The sequence below is a fragment of the Coffea eugenioides genome, chromosome 3 (assembly GCF_003713205.1).
Source record: "Coffea eugenioides isolate CCC68of chromosome 3, Ceug_1.0, whole genome shotgun sequence".
NCBI lineage: Eukaryota > Viridiplantae > Streptophyta > Magnoliopsida > Gentianales > Rubiaceae > Coffea > Coffea eugenioides.
In genome coordinates this window covers 37,886,035-37,906,756 of record NC_040037.1, presented here as the reverse complement: position 1 = coordinate 37,906,756, position 20,722 = coordinate 37,886,035, and the positions used below count along the sequence as shown (strand labels likewise).

General features: G+C 36.1%; 4 protein-coding genes across 4 annotated transcripts; all 4 read left to right on the top strand.

Moving 5' to 3' along the window:
* The first annotated feature begins 3,278 nt into the window (after positions 1-3,278).
* On the top strand, positions 3,279-6,828 carry LOC113767002 (2-alkenal reductase (NADP(+)-dependent)-like). The gene is made up of 5 exons (XM_027311173.1): positions 3,279-3,714; positions 4,201-4,378; positions 4,805-4,971; positions 5,519-5,601; positions 6,137-6,828. Exons 1-5 carry the CDS (start codon positions 3,472-3,474, stop codon positions 6,513-6,515), a joined length of 1,050 nt encoding a protein of 349 aa, XP_027166974.1. The 5' UTR covers positions 3,279-3,471; the 3' UTR covers positions 6,516-6,828.
* Positions 6,829-8,707: 1,879 nt separating this feature from the next.
* LOC113767005 (40S ribosomal protein S13-like) lies at positions 8,708-10,916 on the top strand. Its single transcript, XM_027311175.1, has 5 exons — positions 8,708-8,856; positions 9,012-9,084; positions 9,199-9,337; positions 9,439-9,625; positions 10,651-10,916. The coding sequence occupies exons 1-5, from the start codon at positions 8,834-8,836 to the stop codon at positions 10,682-10,684; spliced, it is 456 nt and encodes a 151-aa protein (XP_027166976.1). The 5' UTR covers positions 8,708-8,833; the 3' UTR covers positions 10,685-10,916.
* Positions 10,917-12,250: 1,334 nt separating this feature from the next.
* LOC113767001 (2-alkenal reductase (NADP(+)-dependent)-like) lies at positions 12,251-15,677 on the top strand. The gene is made up of 5 exons (XM_027311172.1): positions 12,251-12,559; positions 13,074-13,251; positions 13,690-13,856; positions 14,462-14,544; positions 15,077-15,677. The coding sequence occupies exons 1-5, from the start codon at positions 12,314-12,316 to the stop codon at positions 15,453-15,455; spliced, it is 1,053 nt and encodes a 350-aa protein (XP_027166973.1). The 5' UTR covers positions 12,251-12,313; the 3' UTR covers positions 15,456-15,677.
* Positions 15,678-16,552: 875 nt separating this feature from the next.
* On the top strand, positions 16,553-18,791 carry LOC113766547 (ABC transporter F family member 4-like). Its single transcript, XM_027310725.1, has 6 exons — positions 16,553-16,574; positions 16,977-17,137; positions 17,198-17,443; positions 17,500-17,884; positions 17,998-18,329; positions 18,636-18,791. Exons 1-6 carry the CDS (start codon positions 16,553-16,555, stop codon positions 18,789-18,791), a joined length of 1,302 nt encoding a protein of 433 aa, XP_027166526.1.
* Positions 18,792-20,722: the final 1,931 nt, after the last annotated feature.

The following is a 20,722-nucleotide window of genomic DNA, read 5'->3' as shown; positions in this document are numbered from 1 at the left end:
ACCACTTTCCATGAGTATATTACCTTAATCTTAATTACTCATTGGAGACAGAGAAGGTTGTTTTGTTGAAATTTTTGTTTCCAACCTTGGATCAAGAAGAGGCATAAACTATGCCTAAGCATACCTTATGAATGCCAAAACACAATTCAGTACAAGAAGACAATATGCAGTGCACATAAATATCAACAAATCAGAGGCACTCTTGATTCCACACAATGGTGAAATATGCCTAGTATGGGAAACAAAATACTGCATGTGATTTTTCTTTTTTATTGTGCTACAAGAGCAAGAAATTGGAAAAAAAAACGTGAAAATTGAAGAGCATGTGTCTACATTGGTGCGCCAACTATTCATAATCCGCCGACACTATGATGATAAGTTGAATTTTTTTTGGTCATTATTACTTTATCTATATTATCCTTCTCTATCCTGATTTAAACGAGGGGTTAATCATATTTAATCTCCCTAAAGTATACCTTATTTTTCAGTTTACCCCCTAACTTTTAATTTTGCTCACTTAACCCCCTATAGGACAAAATTGCCCTTGCATTATTTTGACTTTTCATTTACCTTGTTTTCTTTTCTTTTATTTCTTTTTTCTTTATTTAATTCTTCCTCTTTCCCATAAAAATCTTCACCTTAATAATTGAAATTAAAAAAAGAGGAATTGCAGAGATCTATCTTATCCTTAAATGTTAAAAAAAATATTCAAATCATTTTCCAAAAATACAATTTTTTTAGCCTTCAATTCTTTTAATTTTGGGTTTTCCTCTTTCCTTTATAGTTTCTCATTTTATTCCTAAGAAAATATCATAAGATGAAATTGTGACCTGATTAATAATCATCAATTGAAATTTGTGACATTTGGCATCATACAAAAAATCAAAATTAGTTTTTGATGCCTTTTAAATCTTCACCCAGAAATATGAAATTACAAACTCAAAACAAAAATTTTCGTTAAAATAGAGTTTTCTATTGGGAAGGATGAAAGAGAGAAGAAAGAGAAAAAGAAATAAAAGAAAGGAAAACAATTTCTTGAGAATAAAACAAGAAACTAGAAAGGAAAGAGGAAAGGCCAAAATTAAAAGAATTGAAAGGCTAAAAAAAATGTATTTTAGGAAGGTGATTTGACTATATTTTTTAATTATTTAAGGATAAAATAGATCTCTGCAATTCCTCTTTTTTAATTTCAATCATTAAGGTGAAGATTTTTGTGGGAAAGAAGAAGAATTAAATAAAGAAGAAAGAGAAAAAGAAATAAAAGAAAGGAAAACAAAGTAAATGACAAGTCAAAATAATGCAAGGGTAATTTTGTCCTATAGAGGATTAAGTGAGCAAAATTCAAGGTTAGGGCGTAAACTGAGAAATGGGATATACCTTAAGGAAATTAAATGTGATTAACCCTTAAACGAGAGATTTAATTGGATATACGGAACCGATGGGAACTGAACAGTCACTGTATTAAACGGATGCACTACACACCCGTATAAATTTTTTGAAGGGAAAATTTGACCCCTTAATCCCTCTACCAAATTTTAAGGACTTGGTGGTGGACGGCAGGCCAACGATCTGTTGTTTAATGATTATAGTTGATGACTACGAAACAATAACGCCAATTGGGACTAGTTCATGGTCTGTGGCGATGTGACCCTGTCAAAGTTGGAGATTACTGGGGCTTTGGGACCTCTAAAATTGTGAATGACAATTTCACCACATAATGTATACATTTTAATGCATTAATTGGCAACACTAAGAAAACAAACGTAACACTACTTGCATGTGTCTCAACATCTACATTTAAGGGAGTTTTTCTGAAAATCCAGTAAAAGGTTGTAATATCTGTATCCAGCTAAAAAAAAATTCACTAGTATCAACTCGTAGCAAACCAAGAAAACCAAAAAAATCTCTCTAGCTTTTTGAAGGGATTTCATTGAAATGCCATTGCATCTCTTGCATCATTAACAGGTGTGCTTGAAAATTAGTGTGGAAGTGATGTTTGCACTCCTCAATTAGCTTCTAGCACTTTTCGAAGGCTATATTTTTAGCAAGTGAATTAGAGTGTTGGAAGCTAAATGGGGAGTGCAAATATTAATTCTTATAATTCATGGGTTAATTACACTTTACCTCTCCTGTGCTCTAATATATGCACTTTACCTCCTACATTGATTAGTTAAATGTTAATGATAAACTTTCTATCCAAGATATTGATAAAATGACATTAATGCCAATACATAATGGTTGTTGGATATTGCTATATTTTAAGTTAAAATATGGAGTGCTTTTTGATAAAAGTATCTTTTTTTTTTTTTTTTGTCAACACAGGGGTGTCCGGATCAAGACCCGAAGGCGGCCCGACTAATCCCCTGCGCCCAAGTACACCGCCACCCCAAGCGCACCGGGAGTTAAGTGGGATTCGACCACTTGACCTTGGAGTTCCGGAAGAAGCCCAAGACCAGATGGTTTAGCCCCGGGGGCGATAAAAGTATCTAGTCACGTGATATGAAAAAGTAAAACTAAAAGATGGTGAAATACAAAAAAAAAAGGTTAAAAAATTGTGTTGTAGACTTAAATAGTTTTCAGAGCATCTCCAAAACTTCTACACTAGTTGTCCATCTCTTCTCTTTCTTACTATAATTTAGGAAAAACAACAATTGATTTGATAACTTTTGCTTACCTACATTTTCACAAAATTTACACGAGTCAATAAAATGTGAATTGAGATTTTATAAAAACATTTTCCACTTTTATTTTATTTTTTAATTACTTTTTTATACCATATAATCACATAAAAAATGCATGGTAACAAAAAAAAAAAAATTCTCAAATACCCTTCAGTCCGAATGCATAAACCAAGTACCATTTTTAGTACTTAGATGAACAATTTGAGTTGCTTAGACTTTTGTAAATTTTGCAATTTTCTTATTATTGCTTGAAGGTCAAATACATGGTGCAGTTGTACTCAGATGGATTTAACAACTATTGAAATATGTTATTTGTTAGGGTTACATTTATTATAAATGTTAATGAATTAGTTTGCGATATCTTGATCAAGCAAAATATACCTTTATCCTGGCTCTTATAATAATTTAACAATGATTAGATAAAGCGTATATATAGATTTAGAGTTTAAGGGGGCAAAATGTTACTAGGAGTCAAGTTCAGAGGGCCAAAGTGTAATTGATCCATAATTCATCCGGGATAGTTTGCCTTGAATAATGTCCTCTTGTTCTTCATCCATGTCTATCCTAAAAAAAAGGTCCCTTTCTTTCGGTTATCTCTGTCATTTTCCCTTTCCTACTTTTGTGTCCAGCCACTGGCGTCGTTACATACATCAAATCTCAGTCATTTCCTCTATAAAAACACAGCACTTTCTGCCCCAAAATTCTAGCACAAAAACTCAAATTCACTGATCTAAGTATATACAGTGCCCAAAAGCAAACATTCCACTCCAACCAGATTGATCTTTAAGCAATGGCAGAGGTTGAAACAGTGAAGAACAAGCAAGTGCTGTTGAAAGATTATGTTACAGGGTTCCCAAAAGAATCAGATATGATCATCAGCACAGAAAATACTATCAGCTTGAAAGTACCAGAAAACTCAAATGGGGTTTTGGTGAAGAATCTCTACTTGTCATGTGATCCTTTCCTGAGAAGTTTAATGCAAAAGCCGAAGCCCAATAGTAAATCCGTATTTCCTGGTTTCAAGCCTGGCTCTGTACGTGATTTTTCTCAATCTTTCCTCTTTTTTGACTGTTAATGGTTTAATTTCTTACTTTAATTCTAAGATTAAACCTTTCTACGCTGTTAATACAGATGGAGTGCTGGTAATTTTATCTACTTAAGATGTTAATTGGTTGCATGATTCTACTAATGATCAATTGAAACATGTTTAAATTTGGACATGTTCAGCTTAAGGATATCTTACTTCTGCTTACTTTTTGGCGACTGAAAAAGATTGTTAATTGTGGATTGAGAAGCTAAAACTCTGGTAATTTGCTTAAAATCTTGTTGAAAAGTAGGATCTTTTTGCAGTCCAAAAACTTCGACGGATAAAGAACTTACTCTGCCAAGAGAGAATTACTAAATTCTTGAGTAAAAGATCTGAATGCTCCTGGAGCCCTGTTCTGTCTCTATTCCTTTATACATGGAAACTGAATAAACTGAAAATAATTAACTAAAATTATACTGGTGATAACTGCAGCCTATCCATGGCTACGGGGTAGCTAAAGTTGTGGATTCCGGCCATCCTAAGTTTAAGAAGGGTGACTTGGTATGGGGAATGACTGGATGGGAGGAGTACAGTCTCATTCAACAGGCTGATTCACTTTTCAAGATCGAACACACAGATGTCCCACTTAGCTACTATACTGGAATTCTGGGTAAGTTCCATGCTTGATTGATAAGTACAGTATTTCTGGACATGGGAATTTTCCAGCTAAAAATGTTGATGTTATGATTTTCAATATTCTTGCATATTTCTGAGAACAAGAACTCCATAGCAACGTATTTGAAGGAACTCAATGTATCGCTGTGGAGCATTAGTTTGTGAATTCTTAGTGATTGTCACCTATGCTTGCCAGTTAGTCGAATAATCAACATCGGACACTGCTTCACATTATGGCTCCTAATTGGGATACTTCTTCAAGTGTATTGGCTGCACCATATTGTCTTATGTCCCATATTTTAGTGTAGTATTAAGTTGTTTTAGTCACTGTCTTAAGAGAGAAACCTCATTTACTTAGTGGCTAGTATTCTTTTCTGAAGTCCTTTGCTTTGAAATTGTAAAACTTTTCCATTTTGTATAGGTATGCCTGGTATTACTGCCTATGGTGGATTCTATGAGGTCTGTCATCCCAAGAAAGGAGAAAAAGTGTATGTGTCAGCAGCATCTGGTGCAGTTGGCCAGCTCGTTGGACAATTTGCAAAACTGATGGGCTGCTATGTAGTTGGAAGTGCTGGAAGTAAAGAAAAGGTAGCTGACCCTCCTTTGCTTTGGTCCTTCCAAGTTTTACAGGAAAATCCGTTAATTTGAACCTCACATCTCAGAAAATTATGCTGTAGCTACAATCAGCATGGATATAGCTGCTACTTCTATTCTAACTAGTTGCTGTAGTTAGTCTCAATTTGCTAGTTTCTCCCTTTAATTTTGTGATCAGAACCTGTTCTTCTGCAATCCATTTCTTGATGACTTTGTTTGCCAGTGCTTTTTCTTTGTTTTTGGGCACAATGAATTTGAGAAAGGGAACGGATGTGATTCGGCCCTTTTCATTACTTTGATCATTTTAGTATCTTGCTGAGGTCTGCCACCATTTGAGCTATTTACTTTATTACCTGATACATGTTTGAACTTCATCTTGTCAGCCTCCTCCATACTACCCCTCTTTTCCCATTCCCCTTTCCCCGGCAAAACAATTAGAAAACAAAGCAAGACAAATTTTGTAAAAATATCATCCACACTTCATATTGGCCATGGACCCTTTCTAATCTAACTTACCTGCACTTCTAATGCATATGACAAGGTTGATCTTTTGAAGAACAAGTTTGGTTTTGATGATGCTTTCAATTACAAGGAAGAACATGACTGGGATGCTGCTTTAAAGAGGTATGTAATCGACTTTTTGCCTTCTAGATTTTCCTTAAGACAGTCATTTGGTGTCTAAATTTCCCTTGGAAAAGAAACTACAGACAAATGACACAACAGTCTAGTTCAATAACTCAAAATATCTAATGCAGCTCAGCCAAACCTGTGCATTTTCTATTAAAATATTGTCAAGCCAACACTTTTCATGAGCTTTTGAAGATCTGCCATAAAGAAGAGCAGAAAAGAAAAAGAAAAGCAGGAAATACCCAATTTTCGCATAAATGTTTGAACTTGATCTGCTATACAATCCCTCTTTCCTTTACTCGAGCATATGTATGATTACATATTCTTCTCATTCTAATTTTCTGTTTCAATGTCATAAAATGTAAGAAATCCAGATAACGTACAGAATCCAACCTTAAGAATTTGATTCAACCTGGTTCTGCTTGCAAAAGATTCATGCATTCAAAATTTCTGTGGCTAGTATTTGGTCCATTGGCTAAGGTGAATTGAATGCAATATCGGTCATTAATCATCAACATTTGCTTCAAACCAGGTACTTCCCTGAAGGAATCGATATCTACTTTGAAAATGTTGGGGGAAAGATGCTAGATACTGTCCTCCTAAATATGAACATGTTTGGTCGAATTGCTGCTTGTGGAATGATCTCACAGTACAATCTTGACGAACCTGAAGGAGTAAAGAACTTGATAGCCGTCATTTCAAAAAAACTTAACATCCGAGGATTTACTGCTTCTGATTTCTTTTCGCTTTACCCGAAATTTCTGGATCTTGTATTGCCTCATATCCGCGAGAAAAAGATAACATATGTGGAAGACATTGCTGAAGGAATTGAAAGTGTCCCTGCAGCCCTCATAGGTTTGTTTAGCGGCCGCAATGTTGGGAAACAGGTTGTTGTAGTTGCTCGTGAATGAATTTTGCACAACACTTCTGTCAATTTGTGTGGTGGTTTTCTGCAATAAACTACCCTCTCAAGTAAAGCTTCCTCCTTTCTGTGGTGATCAGGTTCAGAATGGCAACTTAGCAGGTCTTATCATTGAAGTCAAGAGTGTATCTTTTGTTTAACCTATAAATAGTTCAAAAGTTTTTGGGTTTGAAATTCAGAGTCATATGTTTGATTTACCTGCTACATTGTTGAACTGTTTGATATTCGCATCCACAAACTTTCTAAAATACGAAAGAGAAGGAATGGCCCAAGAATAATTTGTTAATTGGTTCAGAAACTAATGTTAAGTTGTTATTATGTTACAACATGGCTTCACCTATGGCCACTGTTTGCTTACAAAAGTTACAATCATATCCACTCAGCTTCACCAGCAACCTATGGACGGCTGTCTAGTTACGACCAATAAGACTAGGCTACAAAAATGGATCAAGACAATGAAGTCGTTGATTTAGAACCAGAGTCAGAAGAAGAAGATGAAGATTTGAAGTTGACTGAACCTTCAATGACTGCTACAAACGACAGGGAACTTGCTTTCTATATGCAGGCATTGCAGGGTATGAGGCAGGCGTTTGGTGGAGCTTCAGTCAATGGGGAAACCTTACCTTTTCCTGAGGCCATCTGATCTTATTACTATGCTGAAATGGTCGAATCTGATGCACTCACCGACTGTTGGCAGAGAAAATAAAGATTGAGGAGAGTGAGGAGAGAAGAAAGGCAAGGGATAGAACAAGAAAATAGCCAAAGAGGTACAGGCAGGCACAGAAGCTGAAGGAGAGGGCTAAGCAAATTAAGCAAAAGAATGATGAGATATATGGAGTCTGTTAAGAAGTGGAGGAAAAATAGGCAGCACAGTGGCTTTGCAGGAGGTGACATAAGTTTGTTTGGATAAGAGTTTATTTGGATGATTTATTTGAGATATTTACTGTAGCACTTTTTGTGATGTGATGTATGTGAGATAAAAAGGTGATTGGGAAAATAAAAAGGTGGTTGGGATTTGTGAGAATAAATTTTGCAAACCAAATAAACTCAGTCCAAACAAATGTTTTTTGTTTTACTTAGGGGTATCCCAACCTTTTGGTCAGACTAATCCCCTAAAGTTGTAGTAAATTTAATATAATCTACGTAAGAGGAAGGTTTATAGATTAATTAGATATTGTCTGTTTAAAGCAATTTTTTTTGGGGGTAGCTTTTGGCTTTTGGAAGTAATTATTAGGTGAAAGAATTATTATAATAAATTAGAATTTATTTTTTACAGTTTGTGAGTTTTAAATGGATAAAAAAAACTCCTTTTTGTTGATTCCTAGGCCAATTATAAGAGATTTATTCAATTCTCTAAAAAGTATGTAAATCCTTAATTGGTACTAATTAACTTCACAATTTTATACAAATTAAAAGATGAAACTTAGAAGTAGGGCTGTCAATAGGGTCAGACTAGTTCGGACCGTTTGATAACAAAAAAAAAAGCTCAATAAGCCTTATGTTTAACAGAATCAGGTAGAGTTTAAGTCTAAATAATAGGTCCAAATTAAATATGAGCGAATTTGGATCTCACTTGGCTCAAACCTAATTAAGTCCCGACCCATTCACATGCAAAGTTATATGTATAATATTTGTACAATATATACGCTAGATAATGTGAAACCAATTAGAATCGGTGTAAACACTTTTTTCATCTTTTAAACATCCAATTTCACCCTTATAAAACTTGATTTTTACCTTATTCACCTAATCACATCTTGTCAATACAATTACTCATAATCATTTTAACTATCAAAAAATTACTATAATGACGTACACCAAAGTTCTTTCATGAAAGTTATATATAACTTTTTTTTTTGTATGTGACAAATAATACTTGTACAAAATTAATTCATTTTAATTGTTCCCTCGATGCCCTCAACACTAGCATATATATAATTGCATATTAAATTTTTTTTTTCTTAAACGATAGAAATTATATATTTGCATATTAAATGATGTATATAATATATAATTATACATACTATAACATTAAATGATGAACCGAGCTTGAACTTTCTAAACTTCTTTAAAAAAAAAAAAACTTTCTAAACTAGACTCGAACCTAAAAATCCAAAACCTTTATTTATTTTTTGAACTGAGGCCCAATTGACACCCCAATCTATATAGTATGTTTTAAACCCTAGTGAGTACTGGTAGCCAGCAACATATCCAGCATCGGTTTGTGGCCATTCGTATTCGTATTAGGTAAACGCCGTTCGTGGTTGAGCAACTCCCCTACCACAGCCGCAGCCGCCTTCCGTCACCATGGGTCGTATGCACAGTCGCGGGTCTGCTTCATCTCCCTCTTCTCAAACAAACAAACAAACAAATGCAATTACTTATGCTCTTTTTTTTTTCGTTTGAATTCGTTTGTAAAGCAGAGGAGGCTGACTTTTTCCTCTTTTTTTTGGTTTTTAAATTTTCCGGTGATTGTAAAATGCAGTAAGGGTATTTCTGCATCGGCTCTTCCTTACAAGAGAACGCCCCCAAGCTGGCTGAAGATCTCCTCCCAGGATGTTAGTAGTAGAATTTCGTTGTGTTGCTAATTTTCTAGGTGTACAAGTTCTTATTGTTCTATTTTTCTGTTCTTTTTTTTTGGGGACTTTTTTTTTTTTCTGGAAAATTGATAGGTTGAAGATAACATCTGCAAGTTTGCAAAGAGGGGAATGACACCGTCTCAGATTGGTGTGATTCTTCGCGACTCTCATGGTATAGCGCAGGTTAAGAGTGTCACTGGCAGCAAGATCTTGCGTATCCTCAAGGCTCACGGTATATTTCAAAAAAAATCATTTTCCTTATTGCATTAGCATTTCTTTGTTTGATTTTTTTTATAATAATATTGTTGTTTTTTTTCTTGGTTCGGTGGGCAGGGCTTGCACCCGAGATTCCAGAGGATCTGTACCATCTGATCAAGACGGCAGTCGCAATCAGGAAGCATTTGGAGAGGAACAGGAAGGACAAGGATTCCAAGTTCAGATTGATTCTGGTGGAGAGCAGGATTCACCGCCTCGCTCGTTACTACAAGAAGACCAAGAAGCTCCCTCCCAACTGGAAATAGTATGCCTGCCCTCTCATCCCCCCCCCCCCCCACAACCCCCCTTTTACTCCCTGTTGATTTTTTTTTTTGATCGTCTGTTTAATGTGTTTGTTTAGCTGATAATTACATGTTCTCTGTCGCAATGTGTTTGTTTTCATTACTATGTACTGAGATGCCAAGATGCCAGTTTGCTGGTTAGGACTTGTGGCTGTTTTAACTGTTGGGGTTTTCCTGTGCTTCTTCAAGTACCTCTTTGGTGATCTGGCGGAGGAAATGGGAGATAGGTTTTCAGTATATGATGGGTTGGTTTTGTCCTGCATCCTTAGCAAACTACTGGGCAACAATTTTTCCTTTGAAAATCATATAGAGTGTCATTCATACATGCCGAAATAAAAATCTGATCTGTATGAAGTTTCCTCCTCCAGCCTCCATGATGCACACTTTGGAGAGCTTTCCACACTCTTTACTGTGTGCTGATAAAAGATTGGCTGCCACCCTCAATCATCTTTAAATTCTTAATCATAATCTCTTCCGCTTGTATGGAATGGTTCCCCATTTTTTTTGCGTCAAGGCAATCTTCACGTTGTACCATTGGAACTGTCCACAAGATAGTCAGAAAGTCAGCATTGGAGCTCTTGTTGGTTTGGAAAGAATTGGTTTGTGGAGCTGTTTGAGGTTCCTTCCTCGTGTGTTGTCCAGTAGTTTTGAATAGAATTGGTTTATGGAGTTGTTTGAGGTTCCTTGCTTACCTGTGTTGTCCGGTAGTACATGTGGCTGTCCTGCGATTCTGCAATGGTTTTTCATTGCATCCACACTCCATTTGTACGTTAGGAAGTTGTTTTCAAAACATATTTTGGAGAATTAAACAAGTGTGTGATGCTTTTGGTTTTAGTGGAGCATGCTATACTTGACAACAGTCTGAATAGTGATGAATATCTTTTGGCAATGGCCCTGCTTTTGACAACTATGCTTGGTCATTACGTTAATGCAACTTGCTTTGAGTTTATCTTTTTGAGCAGATGCTTATAAAACTCTTTACTTGCAGTGAATCTACTACTGCCAGCACCCTTGTGGCCTAGGCTCAAGGAGATGACTTGGAGCTTTTGGGATATCAGATATTCATGAACTCTGTTAGGAGATTAGCTTGGAAAAAGTTCTTTGTGACATGATCCTATTGTGATACTTTACAGTGGATTACAGCTCAGGATAATTGATGCTTTTAATGTTCTAGATTTAACTAAATACTTGCAGCCGGGAGCTTTATTTCCTGTTTATTTTGATTCATGATTTACTTTTGCTTGTGGTGTTTAATGCAAACAATGCTACCTTCCGTGGGTGATGCTACAAGTTGAAGTGAAAAGCATTACTCTGCTTACAGAGTAATTCTTTCCATAAACCACTGGACAACACATGTTTTATAAGGAACCTCCTCAATTTCCAAGACAATGGGATGTGCTTTAAGATGGGAAGCCACTAGGTTGATGGGGGCATATTTACTCCAAAATTGAAAACTATTCAATCTTTAAGGGCATTAGACTCTTAAGGCCAAATCAAGTTTGGTTCCATCCAAGCCCCTTGAAGCAGTCTTTTATTTCTACTGTCCCTTGGTTTCAAAATTATTCATTCTCCTATAAAGGGTTACTTTTTCTTTTGACCAAAAAAAAGGGAAGAAAAATTTTGCTCCAACATATAGGCTAAAATGAGATTGGGGCTTTCAAGCAGCTCCCAAAAGGCCGAAACCTTGTAATTCGAAACATGAAAGTTAAGGTTGTAGTCTGAAACATCAAAGCAGGTATACTTAATTTTACCTTGGTAGCTTCTCCTGTATTTCAAGTCTACCGTTAAATGAACATATACCCAGCAAGAGAGGAATGAGAATTAAGACGCAGGACGGTAGAGGAATTGAACCCTCCCAAAGTTCTAATTTTTAAAATTTCAACTTTAACAGCTAGAAATAATCTATTGTATTTGTTTATATATAAAGGGAAATGTAAAAATTTTGTTATCCTTGATTTATTTGTTGGAAATTTGCTTTGCTTGCCCAAAAAAGAAAAAAAAAAGGCGAAACAGGAATTACTGTGCTTAATAAACAGAAAGCAGGTGAATTAAAAATGGTGGGGAAAAGTAAAAAGGGGGAGGTTAGTGATATATGAATTTTAGAAAACGAATTTGGTGAAGTAAGCTATGACGAAGCTTTCCCCAAAATGGTGAACTTAAGCTATGACGCAGCTTTCCTCCAAGTTCCAATTTAAAATCTTAAAAGAATCATTGAAGAATCAAAAGTTGAATTTTGTAATAGTTTGAAGGTCACTATAGGCATTTTTCCCATCTCAAAAAGAAATTTTTTTTAGTGAACTTTCTCATTAGTTTCCTAAAACTTAGTTATATTTTGCAAAATAAAAATTAGTTTCCTAAAAATGGTATTTACAATTGCCCAAAAAACAGGTTCATCCAAGAGAATAGCTACATCCATGAGAGCCATAAGGATTAACATGGTCCTGATCAACCATGGATTATTGAGACCCCAAAAGCTACTGATGTCATTACCTACATCAAAAGCTTAGACATTTCCCTCTATAAAAACAGAAGAGTTTTGCTCCAAAATCCCAGCAAACAAACCTGAAAAGAGTTCACTGCTCTAAAGTATATACAGCGTCCGCAAGCACACACAACACACATTCTGCTGCAAATAGATTGATATTTCAGCAATGGCAGCAGAGGTTGATGTAGTGAAGAACAAGCAAGTGCTGTTGAAAGACTATGTTACTGGATTCCCGAAAGAATCAGATATGATCATCAGCACAGAAAATACCATCAGCTTGAAAGTGCCAGAAAACTCAAGTGGGGTATTGGTTAAGAACCTCTACTTGTCATGTGATCCTTTCATGAGAGGTCTAATGCGAAAGCCGGCGCCCAATAGTAGAACCCCGTTTCCCGCTTACAAGCCTGCCTCTGTATGTGATCACATTCTCAGATTTCTTGTAGAAACATTCCTTTTTTTTCTTGTTTGTGCTTTAGTCTCTTGTTTTAATTCTCTGAATTGGATTTTATATGTTGTTAGTCCAATGCAAGGTGCTGGCATATTTGTCTACTTGAGATGTTAGTCAGTTACATGATCCAGCTAGTAATCAACCGGAACATGTTCAAACTTAAAAGATTTTAGCTTATGGATGCCCTTTTCTCTGCTTGCTTTCTTTACAGAGATTGAGAAAGATTCTTGATTTTGGACTCAGAAGCTAGAACCCCGGTAAATCGCTTACAATCTTGTTGAAGAATGAGATCCTTTTATGTGCCAAAAATTTAGTTGAAAAAACAACTTACTCTGCTACTAGAGAGGAAGATATGTAACCAAAAAATTAAACGAAAGTATTGACAGGTGCAAGTTGTCATTTATGGTGATTGTTGGTAGTAGTAGAGTTCAAGATTTGAAATTTTGACACTTGACTATTTGTAATGGGGTAACTGCAGCCTATTTACGGGTTTGTGGTAGCTAAAGTAGTGGATTCAAGCCATCCAAAGTTCAAGAAGGATGACTTGGTATGGGGACTGGCTGGATGGGAGGAATACAGTCTCATTGCAGAAACTGATTTGCTTTTCAAGATCGAACACACAGATGTCCCTCTTAGCTACTATACTGGAATTCTTGGTAAGTTCGATGCTTGATTGATAACTACTATATTTGTTAACAAGTGAATTTGCAGCTTAAAAATTTAATGCTCTGATTTTTTAAACTATAGTATACTCTGATAGCAAGAAATCCACAATCTAGTATTTCTAGGAATTTCATGTATCTGTATGGAACATTAATTTGTGAGTTGTTTGATAATTTTCACCTATGCATGCCAATGAATCTAATGATCAGCCTTACACTGCTTTACATGACACTCAAAAATCATGATATGACTTTCAGTCTATTGGCTGCACAATTTTTGCTTTATATCAGAAATTTAGTCTAGTCTTAAAGTTGTTTCAGTCCCCATCCTATTCATCTATGTTATTGAGAGATAAACTTCATCGACATAATTGCCGCTGTTACTTTCTGCAACATTTCACTTTGAAAGTAGAAAAGCTTCACTTTGTTTAGGTTTGGCTGGCATTACTGCCTATGGTGGATTTTATGAGGTCTGTAATCCCAAGAAAGGAGAGAAAGTATTTGTCTCAGCAGCATCTGGTGCAGTTGGCCAGCTCGTTGGACAATTTGCAAAGCTGACAGGCTGCTATGTAGTTGGAAGTGCTGGAAGTAAAGAAAAGGTAATTGACCACCCCCTATGCTTTGCTCCTTCCAAGTTGTACAGGAAATATTGATGAGCTTTAGCCTCAGATCTCAGGCAAACATTATGTCTGAATGATTAGCATGGATGTAGCTACTATGAAATATCAACTGTTTTTAAGAATTTCTGTTAAATGTTTGGCACAATTATCAACTTCTATAACCTCATACCGAGTTGAATTTGCAGCCTGCTACTTCTACTCTTAACTACAGGCCGTCAGTAGTCTCAGTTTGGTAGTTTTTCCTTTAACTTTGTGATCAAAGCCTGGATCTTCTGAAATCATGTTCAACTAAAAGTTTGATTATGAGAATTTGGAAAATCTAGCCAGTGTGATTTGGCTTTTGTAACCATTCCGATTATTTGATTTGGTATGCTACTGGGGTCTGCCACCATTTGCAGTCCCTTTGCTGTGTTATCTGCTAAATGTTTGAACTTAATCTTGTTTTCCTACTCCATACTCCCCCTCTTTCACTTTTCACCCAGCAAAACAAACATAGAAAACAAATTTGTGAAAACTTCAACCTCACTTGATTTTAGCCATGGTCCATTCTAACTTTCATGTGCTTCTATTTATTATTTGACAAGGTTGATCTTTTGAAGAACAAGTTTGGTTTTGATGACGCTTTCAATTACAAGGAAGAACATGACTTGGATGCTGCTTTAAAAAGGTCTGTAATCTACTTTTTTCTATTCTATCTTTTCCTTGGAATAATCACTTGATGTCTAAGTTTTCCTCAGAAACTACAGACAGATGATTCACTAGACTATAGTTACATGACTCAAAAATTTTTAACTTAATCTGTGACTCTTTAATTAGGCTTTCTATACAAGTATTCTCAAGCCAATATTGTTGGCAAGCTTTTGAAGATCTGCTATCAACAAAAGCAGAAAAGAATAAGAAAAGCAAGGAAATGTTTGAACTTGATTTGCTATACATTTCCTCTTTCCTTAATTACTAATTCTTATGTCACTCAAATTTTCTGTTTCTATACCAAAAAATTTGTAAAATTCAGCCTCAAGGATCTGATCTAAATAGTTTCTGCTTGCAAAGGAAAGCTGAATTCAACATTTCTGGGCCAGTATTAGCTTCATTCATCAGAGTAAACTGAATTCAACATTTCTTAGCCAGTATTAGCTTCATTCATTAGAGTAAACTGAATACCGTATCAGTTATTAATCATCAATTTTGTTTCAAACCAGGTACTTCCCTGATGGAATCGATATCTACTTTGAAAATGTCGGTGGAAAGATGCTAGATGCTGTCCTTCAAAATATGAACATGTTTGGTCGAATTGCTGTTTGTGGAATGATCTCACAATACAATCTTGATGAACCTGAAGGAGTAAAGAACTTGATGTGGCTCATTCACAAGCGAATCAACATGCGAGGATGTTCTGCCGCTGAATACTATCCCCTCTACACAAAATTTTTGGATCTTATGTTGCCTCATATCCGCGAGAAAAAGATAACATATGTGGAAGATATCGCTGAAGGACTTGAAAGTGTCCCTGCAGCCCTTGCAGGTCTCTTTAGAGGTCGCAACGTTGGAAAACAGGTTATCGTAGTTGCTTGTGAATGAATTCTGCTTAACACAGAAATTTTGTCACTTTTTATCAATCTATAGAGTGGTTTCCTGCAATAAACTCTCCCTATCCAGTTCAGCTTCCTTTTTCTGGATGATGAGGGAATACTGTTGTAAGGTTGAGAATGGCTACTTAGAAAGGCTACTATTGTAAGTCCCAGTGCACCTTTTGATTCACTTCAGAGTATATCAGAAAGTGTTTGAAGGTTTCAATTTCAATGCCACAAGTCTGATCTACTTCTTCCAATCTTCTTGTATGCTACATTGTTAAATTGTTGCAGGATCAGGAGGTATCGAAGCATTTTTAATATTGGCATCCATGGTTCCTCAAGTATTAAGCATCCAACTTGACAGCAATTGGAGATAAAAGATGAAAGAATGGCCCAAGAACATTATTAATTTGTACAGAAACTAATGTTAATGTAGAATGTATTCACTTAGAGACATTAAGATGTAGTCACAACCATATAGCTGCCGTTAATCCCCTTGATGTAATACTAGTAATGGTAGGGACATTTCAAAATTTTCTTCCAAGAACGAATACTTGTTCTCATTTTTTTGGGCAAAATACATTTTACCTTTCTATGATTTAGCGCTTTTTTCATATAATCTCCCATATAATTTTAAAAACTATATATAATCCCTTTATGATTTAGATTAAAAGTATCAAAATGAAGAAATTTGTATTCCACAACGGAGTCAACTAAAATATTAAAAGTACCCTTATGTAAAGTTGAAAATTATTTATTAACTACGGGGCATTATATATATTTTGAAAACTATAAAGGAGTTATATGGTAAAATATTAAACCATAAGGGGTAATATAGTAAAACATATCATGTACATTATATATATATATATATTTTTTGGTTATTTCAGCTATTTTAGTTTTTAAGGAAGGGTAATTTCAACACTTTCATAGGTTTCATTACAAATGATTATTTTTATTGCTTTAACATTTTAATCCAAACTATAATAGGATCATATATGACTTTCGAAATTATAGGGGGTTATGTAAAAAATCACTAAAATATAGGGGAATAAAATGTATTTTGCCCTTCTTTTTTTCAAATGGGAATACCTGGGTTAAAGTATGGGCGGAACGAGGGAACAGGGTACACACAATAATGCCCATAGAAAATTTTAAATGTTGGGCTTTCCCGGGACTCTCAAAACCTTTCACTCCCAGTCTCTTCTGCAAGCCTCAACGCTCTGGCAGAAGCATCGAAGCTACAAAGGTTGGAATTTCTTTCTGTCTTTGCAGATTCAATCTTTTTTAGGTGAAAGATTTAACTGGGATTTGAATTAATCTTTTCCAGAACAAATCTCCAAAAGGGTTTTATTTTGTAGTCTGAATTTCGTAATTTCTCCCGGATTTCATTTCTTTTGTTGAATGATGATTAAGGTTTTACCTGCTTTTTCAGCTGACGAATTAGTCTGCTATATTTGTTTATATGTAAAGTGAAACGTAGAAAACTTGCTATTCTTGATTCATTTATTTGATACTATCTTGGCAGCAGCAACTGAAAAACAAAGGAGGATTGTGGTAAGAGGGATTATTGTGCTGAAGAAGCAGAAATTAGGTGAATTAGATGGTAGAAAAGAGCCTAAGAAAGATATGAAGAACGAGGGTAGTGGTATAGGAATTCTGGAAAACGAATTTGGTGGCTATAATGAGGTGATTGTGGGTGGTCCAAGTGCTCTGCAATAATGTGGTGAAAGGGGGGATGTTGAGAAGAAGAAGAACAAGAAAAAGAATGAGAAACGCAATGTAGGAGAAAGAGGGTATGTTGAGGAGAAGAAGGAAAAGAAGAAAAAGAAGCACAGACACAATGAAGGTGAAGATAATGGTGATGGTTACAAGGGGGTGGAGAAAGGAAATGATTATGGGAAACAGTTTGAGATTGATAAGGGAAGGAAGCATGATGGGAATGTTGTGGAATTGGTTGAAAAGAAGAAGAGAAAGAGAAAGAAGGATAAGAGTGTAGGCTCCGGTTATCATGTTTGATAGAAAGATTTTGAGGATGCAAAGGGTGGCAGGATGAAAATGGGAAGGGCGCAGAAGCATTAGTGCAGGTTCCGAATGGGGATGTTGCTGAAATGGTTGATAAAAAGAAGAAGAAAAAGAAGCAAAAACTCGAGGTGGATGCAAGTGCTTCACAACAAGATGAAACTTATTTGGCAGAAAATGAAATGCAGGAGAACAAGAATCAAAGTGGAGAAAGGGTTAAACTTGAAGCATTTGCCAACGACTCTGAATTGGACAGTGTTCAGAAGCGAGAAAAGAAGAAGAGGAAGAGAGACGAGAAAAAGCAAAATGATGTTTCAAGTGCTTTTGAGCAGGGTAGTCTGGCAGAAGTGCAACCAGAAGGGTATGCTAATGCAACTGGGAAGGAGGAAGTGGTTGCAGATTTGAAAAACTGGAGTAAAGGGAAGAAAAAAAGTGCCAAATTGGTGGATAATGGTTCGGAAGACTCTAACCAAAGAATAGTCAGAGAAGAGTAAGCTTTTCAGCCCCTTTATCTGATGATGGGTTAGTGAGGGTCAAAGGGTTTTCAAAAGTAGAAGATGAGGTTGTGAAAGAAGCTGTCCTTGGATACATAGAGGCACATTGCTTAGGTGAAGAAGGTTTGAAAATGGTCTTGACCTGCATATTGTACCCTGAAGTCTGGAATTGCTGGAAGAAAATAGGAACTTGCTTAGCAATCGGCCTCAGAGTGCCATCTAACATCATGCTCAAGTTTTGTTTTGAAGGGATGGAAAAACGTAAATGGACTGAAGAAGAGATCAAACCAGTCCATGAGTTCCAGGAGAAACATGGGAACCAATGGAAGCTTTTGGCTGATGAACTTGGCAAACATAGGATTCACGTGAAGGATGCTTGGCACTGAATAAGAGTTAAAAATTTGAAGAGAGGATGCTGGTCTCAGGAGGAGTACCAGGTTCTATTTGATTTGGTGAACGCAGATCTGAAAATGAAGCATTCTGAAGGAAAAAAAGTCCAAGCATGGCATGTTGCAGGACAATATTCCTTGGTTCGCAATTAGCGAGAAATTATCCACTCGAACTGATGCAGATTGCTGTATGAAATGGTACAAGTGGTTAACATTGTCTATAGTGGCTGAAGGTTTATGGGCTCATGCTGATGATTATTGCCTAATTGATGCACTTTCCAGTTGGATGCGAGCTGCACTGAAGATGTGGATTGGGCCAATCTTCTTCATCACAGATCTGGAGATGTATGTCGGAATTACTGGAATCAAATGGTTCTTCATATAGGTGATCGTGGGAACAGGTCATTTGCTGATCAAGTTGAAGTTTTAGCAAAGTGATACTGTCCAGATTTACTTAAAGCTAGAGAGGCCTGGGATAGCAAACCTGTCACACAGTTTCACTAGTTACTGCACAAAGTAACTATTTTGAGACCTCATCAGGTCACTCAACTTTTGTCGCTGAGAGACAGAGAACTTTCTACTGTTGAATGGTTTTGTGAATAAGCTCAGTAGTGTAGCATCTACAACTCTGCAGAGATCAAAGAAACTACAGTGCTACCAGGCTGTTATTGAACAATTAAGTATGTAGCATCTGCTAAGAATTGTTGTCGAGCAAGCATTTTGTATTGTACTTCCTTTCATTTATCAGTTTTAGGTAGTGTGCTTTAGCAGGAATTTTAACTGACCGGCATTTATTTATATTTTCGACTCCATCCCTTCACAAGTATCTGATTTGGGGTATAATCAATCTTATCTAATGTGGATCTGTAGTCTTCTTGAAATTAAAATTGCCATCTAAGCCATGCTTTAACTTTTCCAAATTTTCCAATATTCATTCTAACGTGCAACATTTTCATTTGAGAGCTCATAGAATTTCCATACTAAAGCATGAATCTACTTAGAAACTTCGCTACCTCAACTGTCCCCAAGTCCTCTTCCTCAAGCAAATCCTAGGCCCAAGCCAACCGCATCACTCATCTTCCATATGGTTTACAATGTCAATTTCAGCAAGGAAGAAGCTGCTGAGAGATTATAAGAGACTGCAGCATGGAGATAATAGAATGCTCTGAAATGCTGTGATATTCTTTTCCTGATGATATGCCTTTGAACAAAGGTATGTCCTAGTTGAATTAATTCGCTTGAGGATTAGCCAAATAAGCCCCCAACTGTGATATTTCTTTCTCAGATGTTTTATCCAAGTACTTACGCAGATTTCGGACAGAAGTACATGTTGTAATATTCTAGAATATCAGCACAGTTTATTATACAATGTCATGGGAATACTTTCATCCATCGTGTCTCTATTGCATGATCTATATCCTGATTGTCCTACAAATTTGAAGCTCTAAGCATGCTCAGCGAGACTAACTGTTGATATATCTACAGGAAGAGAGAAAATTTGGAGCAGAGCTGGACAGCTGACTGATTCTTTTCAACGTCTGCATGTGTTTACAGTATCTCATCCTCAGTTTCTAGGCCTGTTTAAGTGTCATTTGCCAATTTGAAGGCCTTTGTGCTCCCTTTCTTGAAATAGATTTTCATAGTTCTAGTCTTACTATGGTTGATAGGATTGTTATTACATATGACGTGCTTTACTGCTTTCTGGTGTACCTCTAAAACAAACTTCCTGTTGTGGTTGGCCTTATAAACAGACTTTTGGTATAGATATTTGCAAGTGACATGATGAGAAAATATTGAACCATTAATACTGTTGTATCCCCTGTACTGTCATGCTGACCTGCTATGGCCAGTTGGCATAGAAGATTTAGTGGAAAAGAGTGTATTTTAAGGGCTTCTTTAGCTCATTTGAATCTACTTTGATTCAGGGGAGAAAGGAATGTTTAGACGTTGCATGAATTTGTTAATCTGCTTAGGGATATTTTGGTTACCTGGTTAATGTCTTAGTCATTGCTAAAGATTCTTTCGGATTGGTGAAGTTCCAAATACTGAATCTGAACCACCAGGAATTTGCTCATACTCTTACTTGTAAATCAACTGAATTTGTTGGGAAAAGCGAGCTATTTTCGGAGGGGAAATTTTGAACTGAGTGGCAAGAGACTATATTTGTAAAGTTGTTTACTACTGCTTGTGCTTGGATAATAAATCCCAGTTTATGTGAAAGAATTCTGTCAAGAGAAACATGTCCTGACTGAATAAAAGAACAAAAAGGATCCACAAGTTTTAGTTGTCATTTTGTATGGGGTATGGAAAGTTTTGGATTTAGGTCATACAAACTTTAGGTGGCATTTTCTTGCATCACCAAAAGCATT

Bases quoted from the DNA above. Each gene is read 5' to 3' on its own strand.
- LOC113767002 (XM_027311173.1), top strand. From the start codon at position 3,472: ATGGCAGAGGTTGAAACAGTGAAGAACAAGCAAGTGCTGTTGAAAGAT. The intron at 3,715-4,200 runs GTACGTGATTTT...TGATAACTGCAG, and splicing joins CTGGTTTCAAGCCTGGCTCT to CCTATCCATGGCTACGGGGT. The intron at 5,602-6,136 runs GTATGTAATCGA...GCTTCAAACCAG, and splicing joins TGGGATGCTGCTTTAAAGAG to GTACTTCCCTGAAGGAATCG.
- LOC113767005 (XM_027311175.1), top strand. From the start codon at position 8,834: ATGGGTCGTATGCACAGTCGCGG. The intron at 9,085-9,198 runs GTTAGTAGTAGA...GAAAATTGATAG, and splicing joins TGAAGATCTCCTCCCAGGAT to GTTGAAGATAACATCTGCAA. The intron at 9,338-9,438 runs GTATATTTCAAA...TTCGGTGGGCAG, and splicing joins GCGTATCCTCAAGGCTCACG to GGCTTGCACCCGAGATTCCA.
- LOC113767001 (XM_027311172.1), top strand. From the start codon at position 12,314: ATGGCAGCAGAGGTTGATGTAGTGAAGAACAAGCAAGTGCTGTTGAAA. The intron at 13,252-13,689 runs GTAAGTTCGATG...CACTTTGTTTAG, and splicing joins CTACTATACTGGAATTCTTG to GTTTGGCTGGCATTACTGCC. The intron at 14,545-15,076 runs GTCTGTAATCTA...GTTTCAAACCAG, and splicing joins TTGGATGCTGCTTTAAAAAG to GTACTTCCCTGATGGAATCG.
- LOC113766547 (XM_027310725.1), top strand. From the start codon at position 16,553: ATGGGCGGAACGAGGGAACAGG. The intron at 16,575-16,976 runs GTACACACAATA...CTATCTTGGCAG, and splicing joins GGGCGGAACGAGGGAACAGG to CAGCAACTGAAAAACAAAGG. The intron at 17,138-17,197 runs GTGATTGTGGGT...GATGTTGAGAAG, and splicing joins AATTTGGTGGCTATAATGAG to AAGAAGAACAAGAAAAAGAA.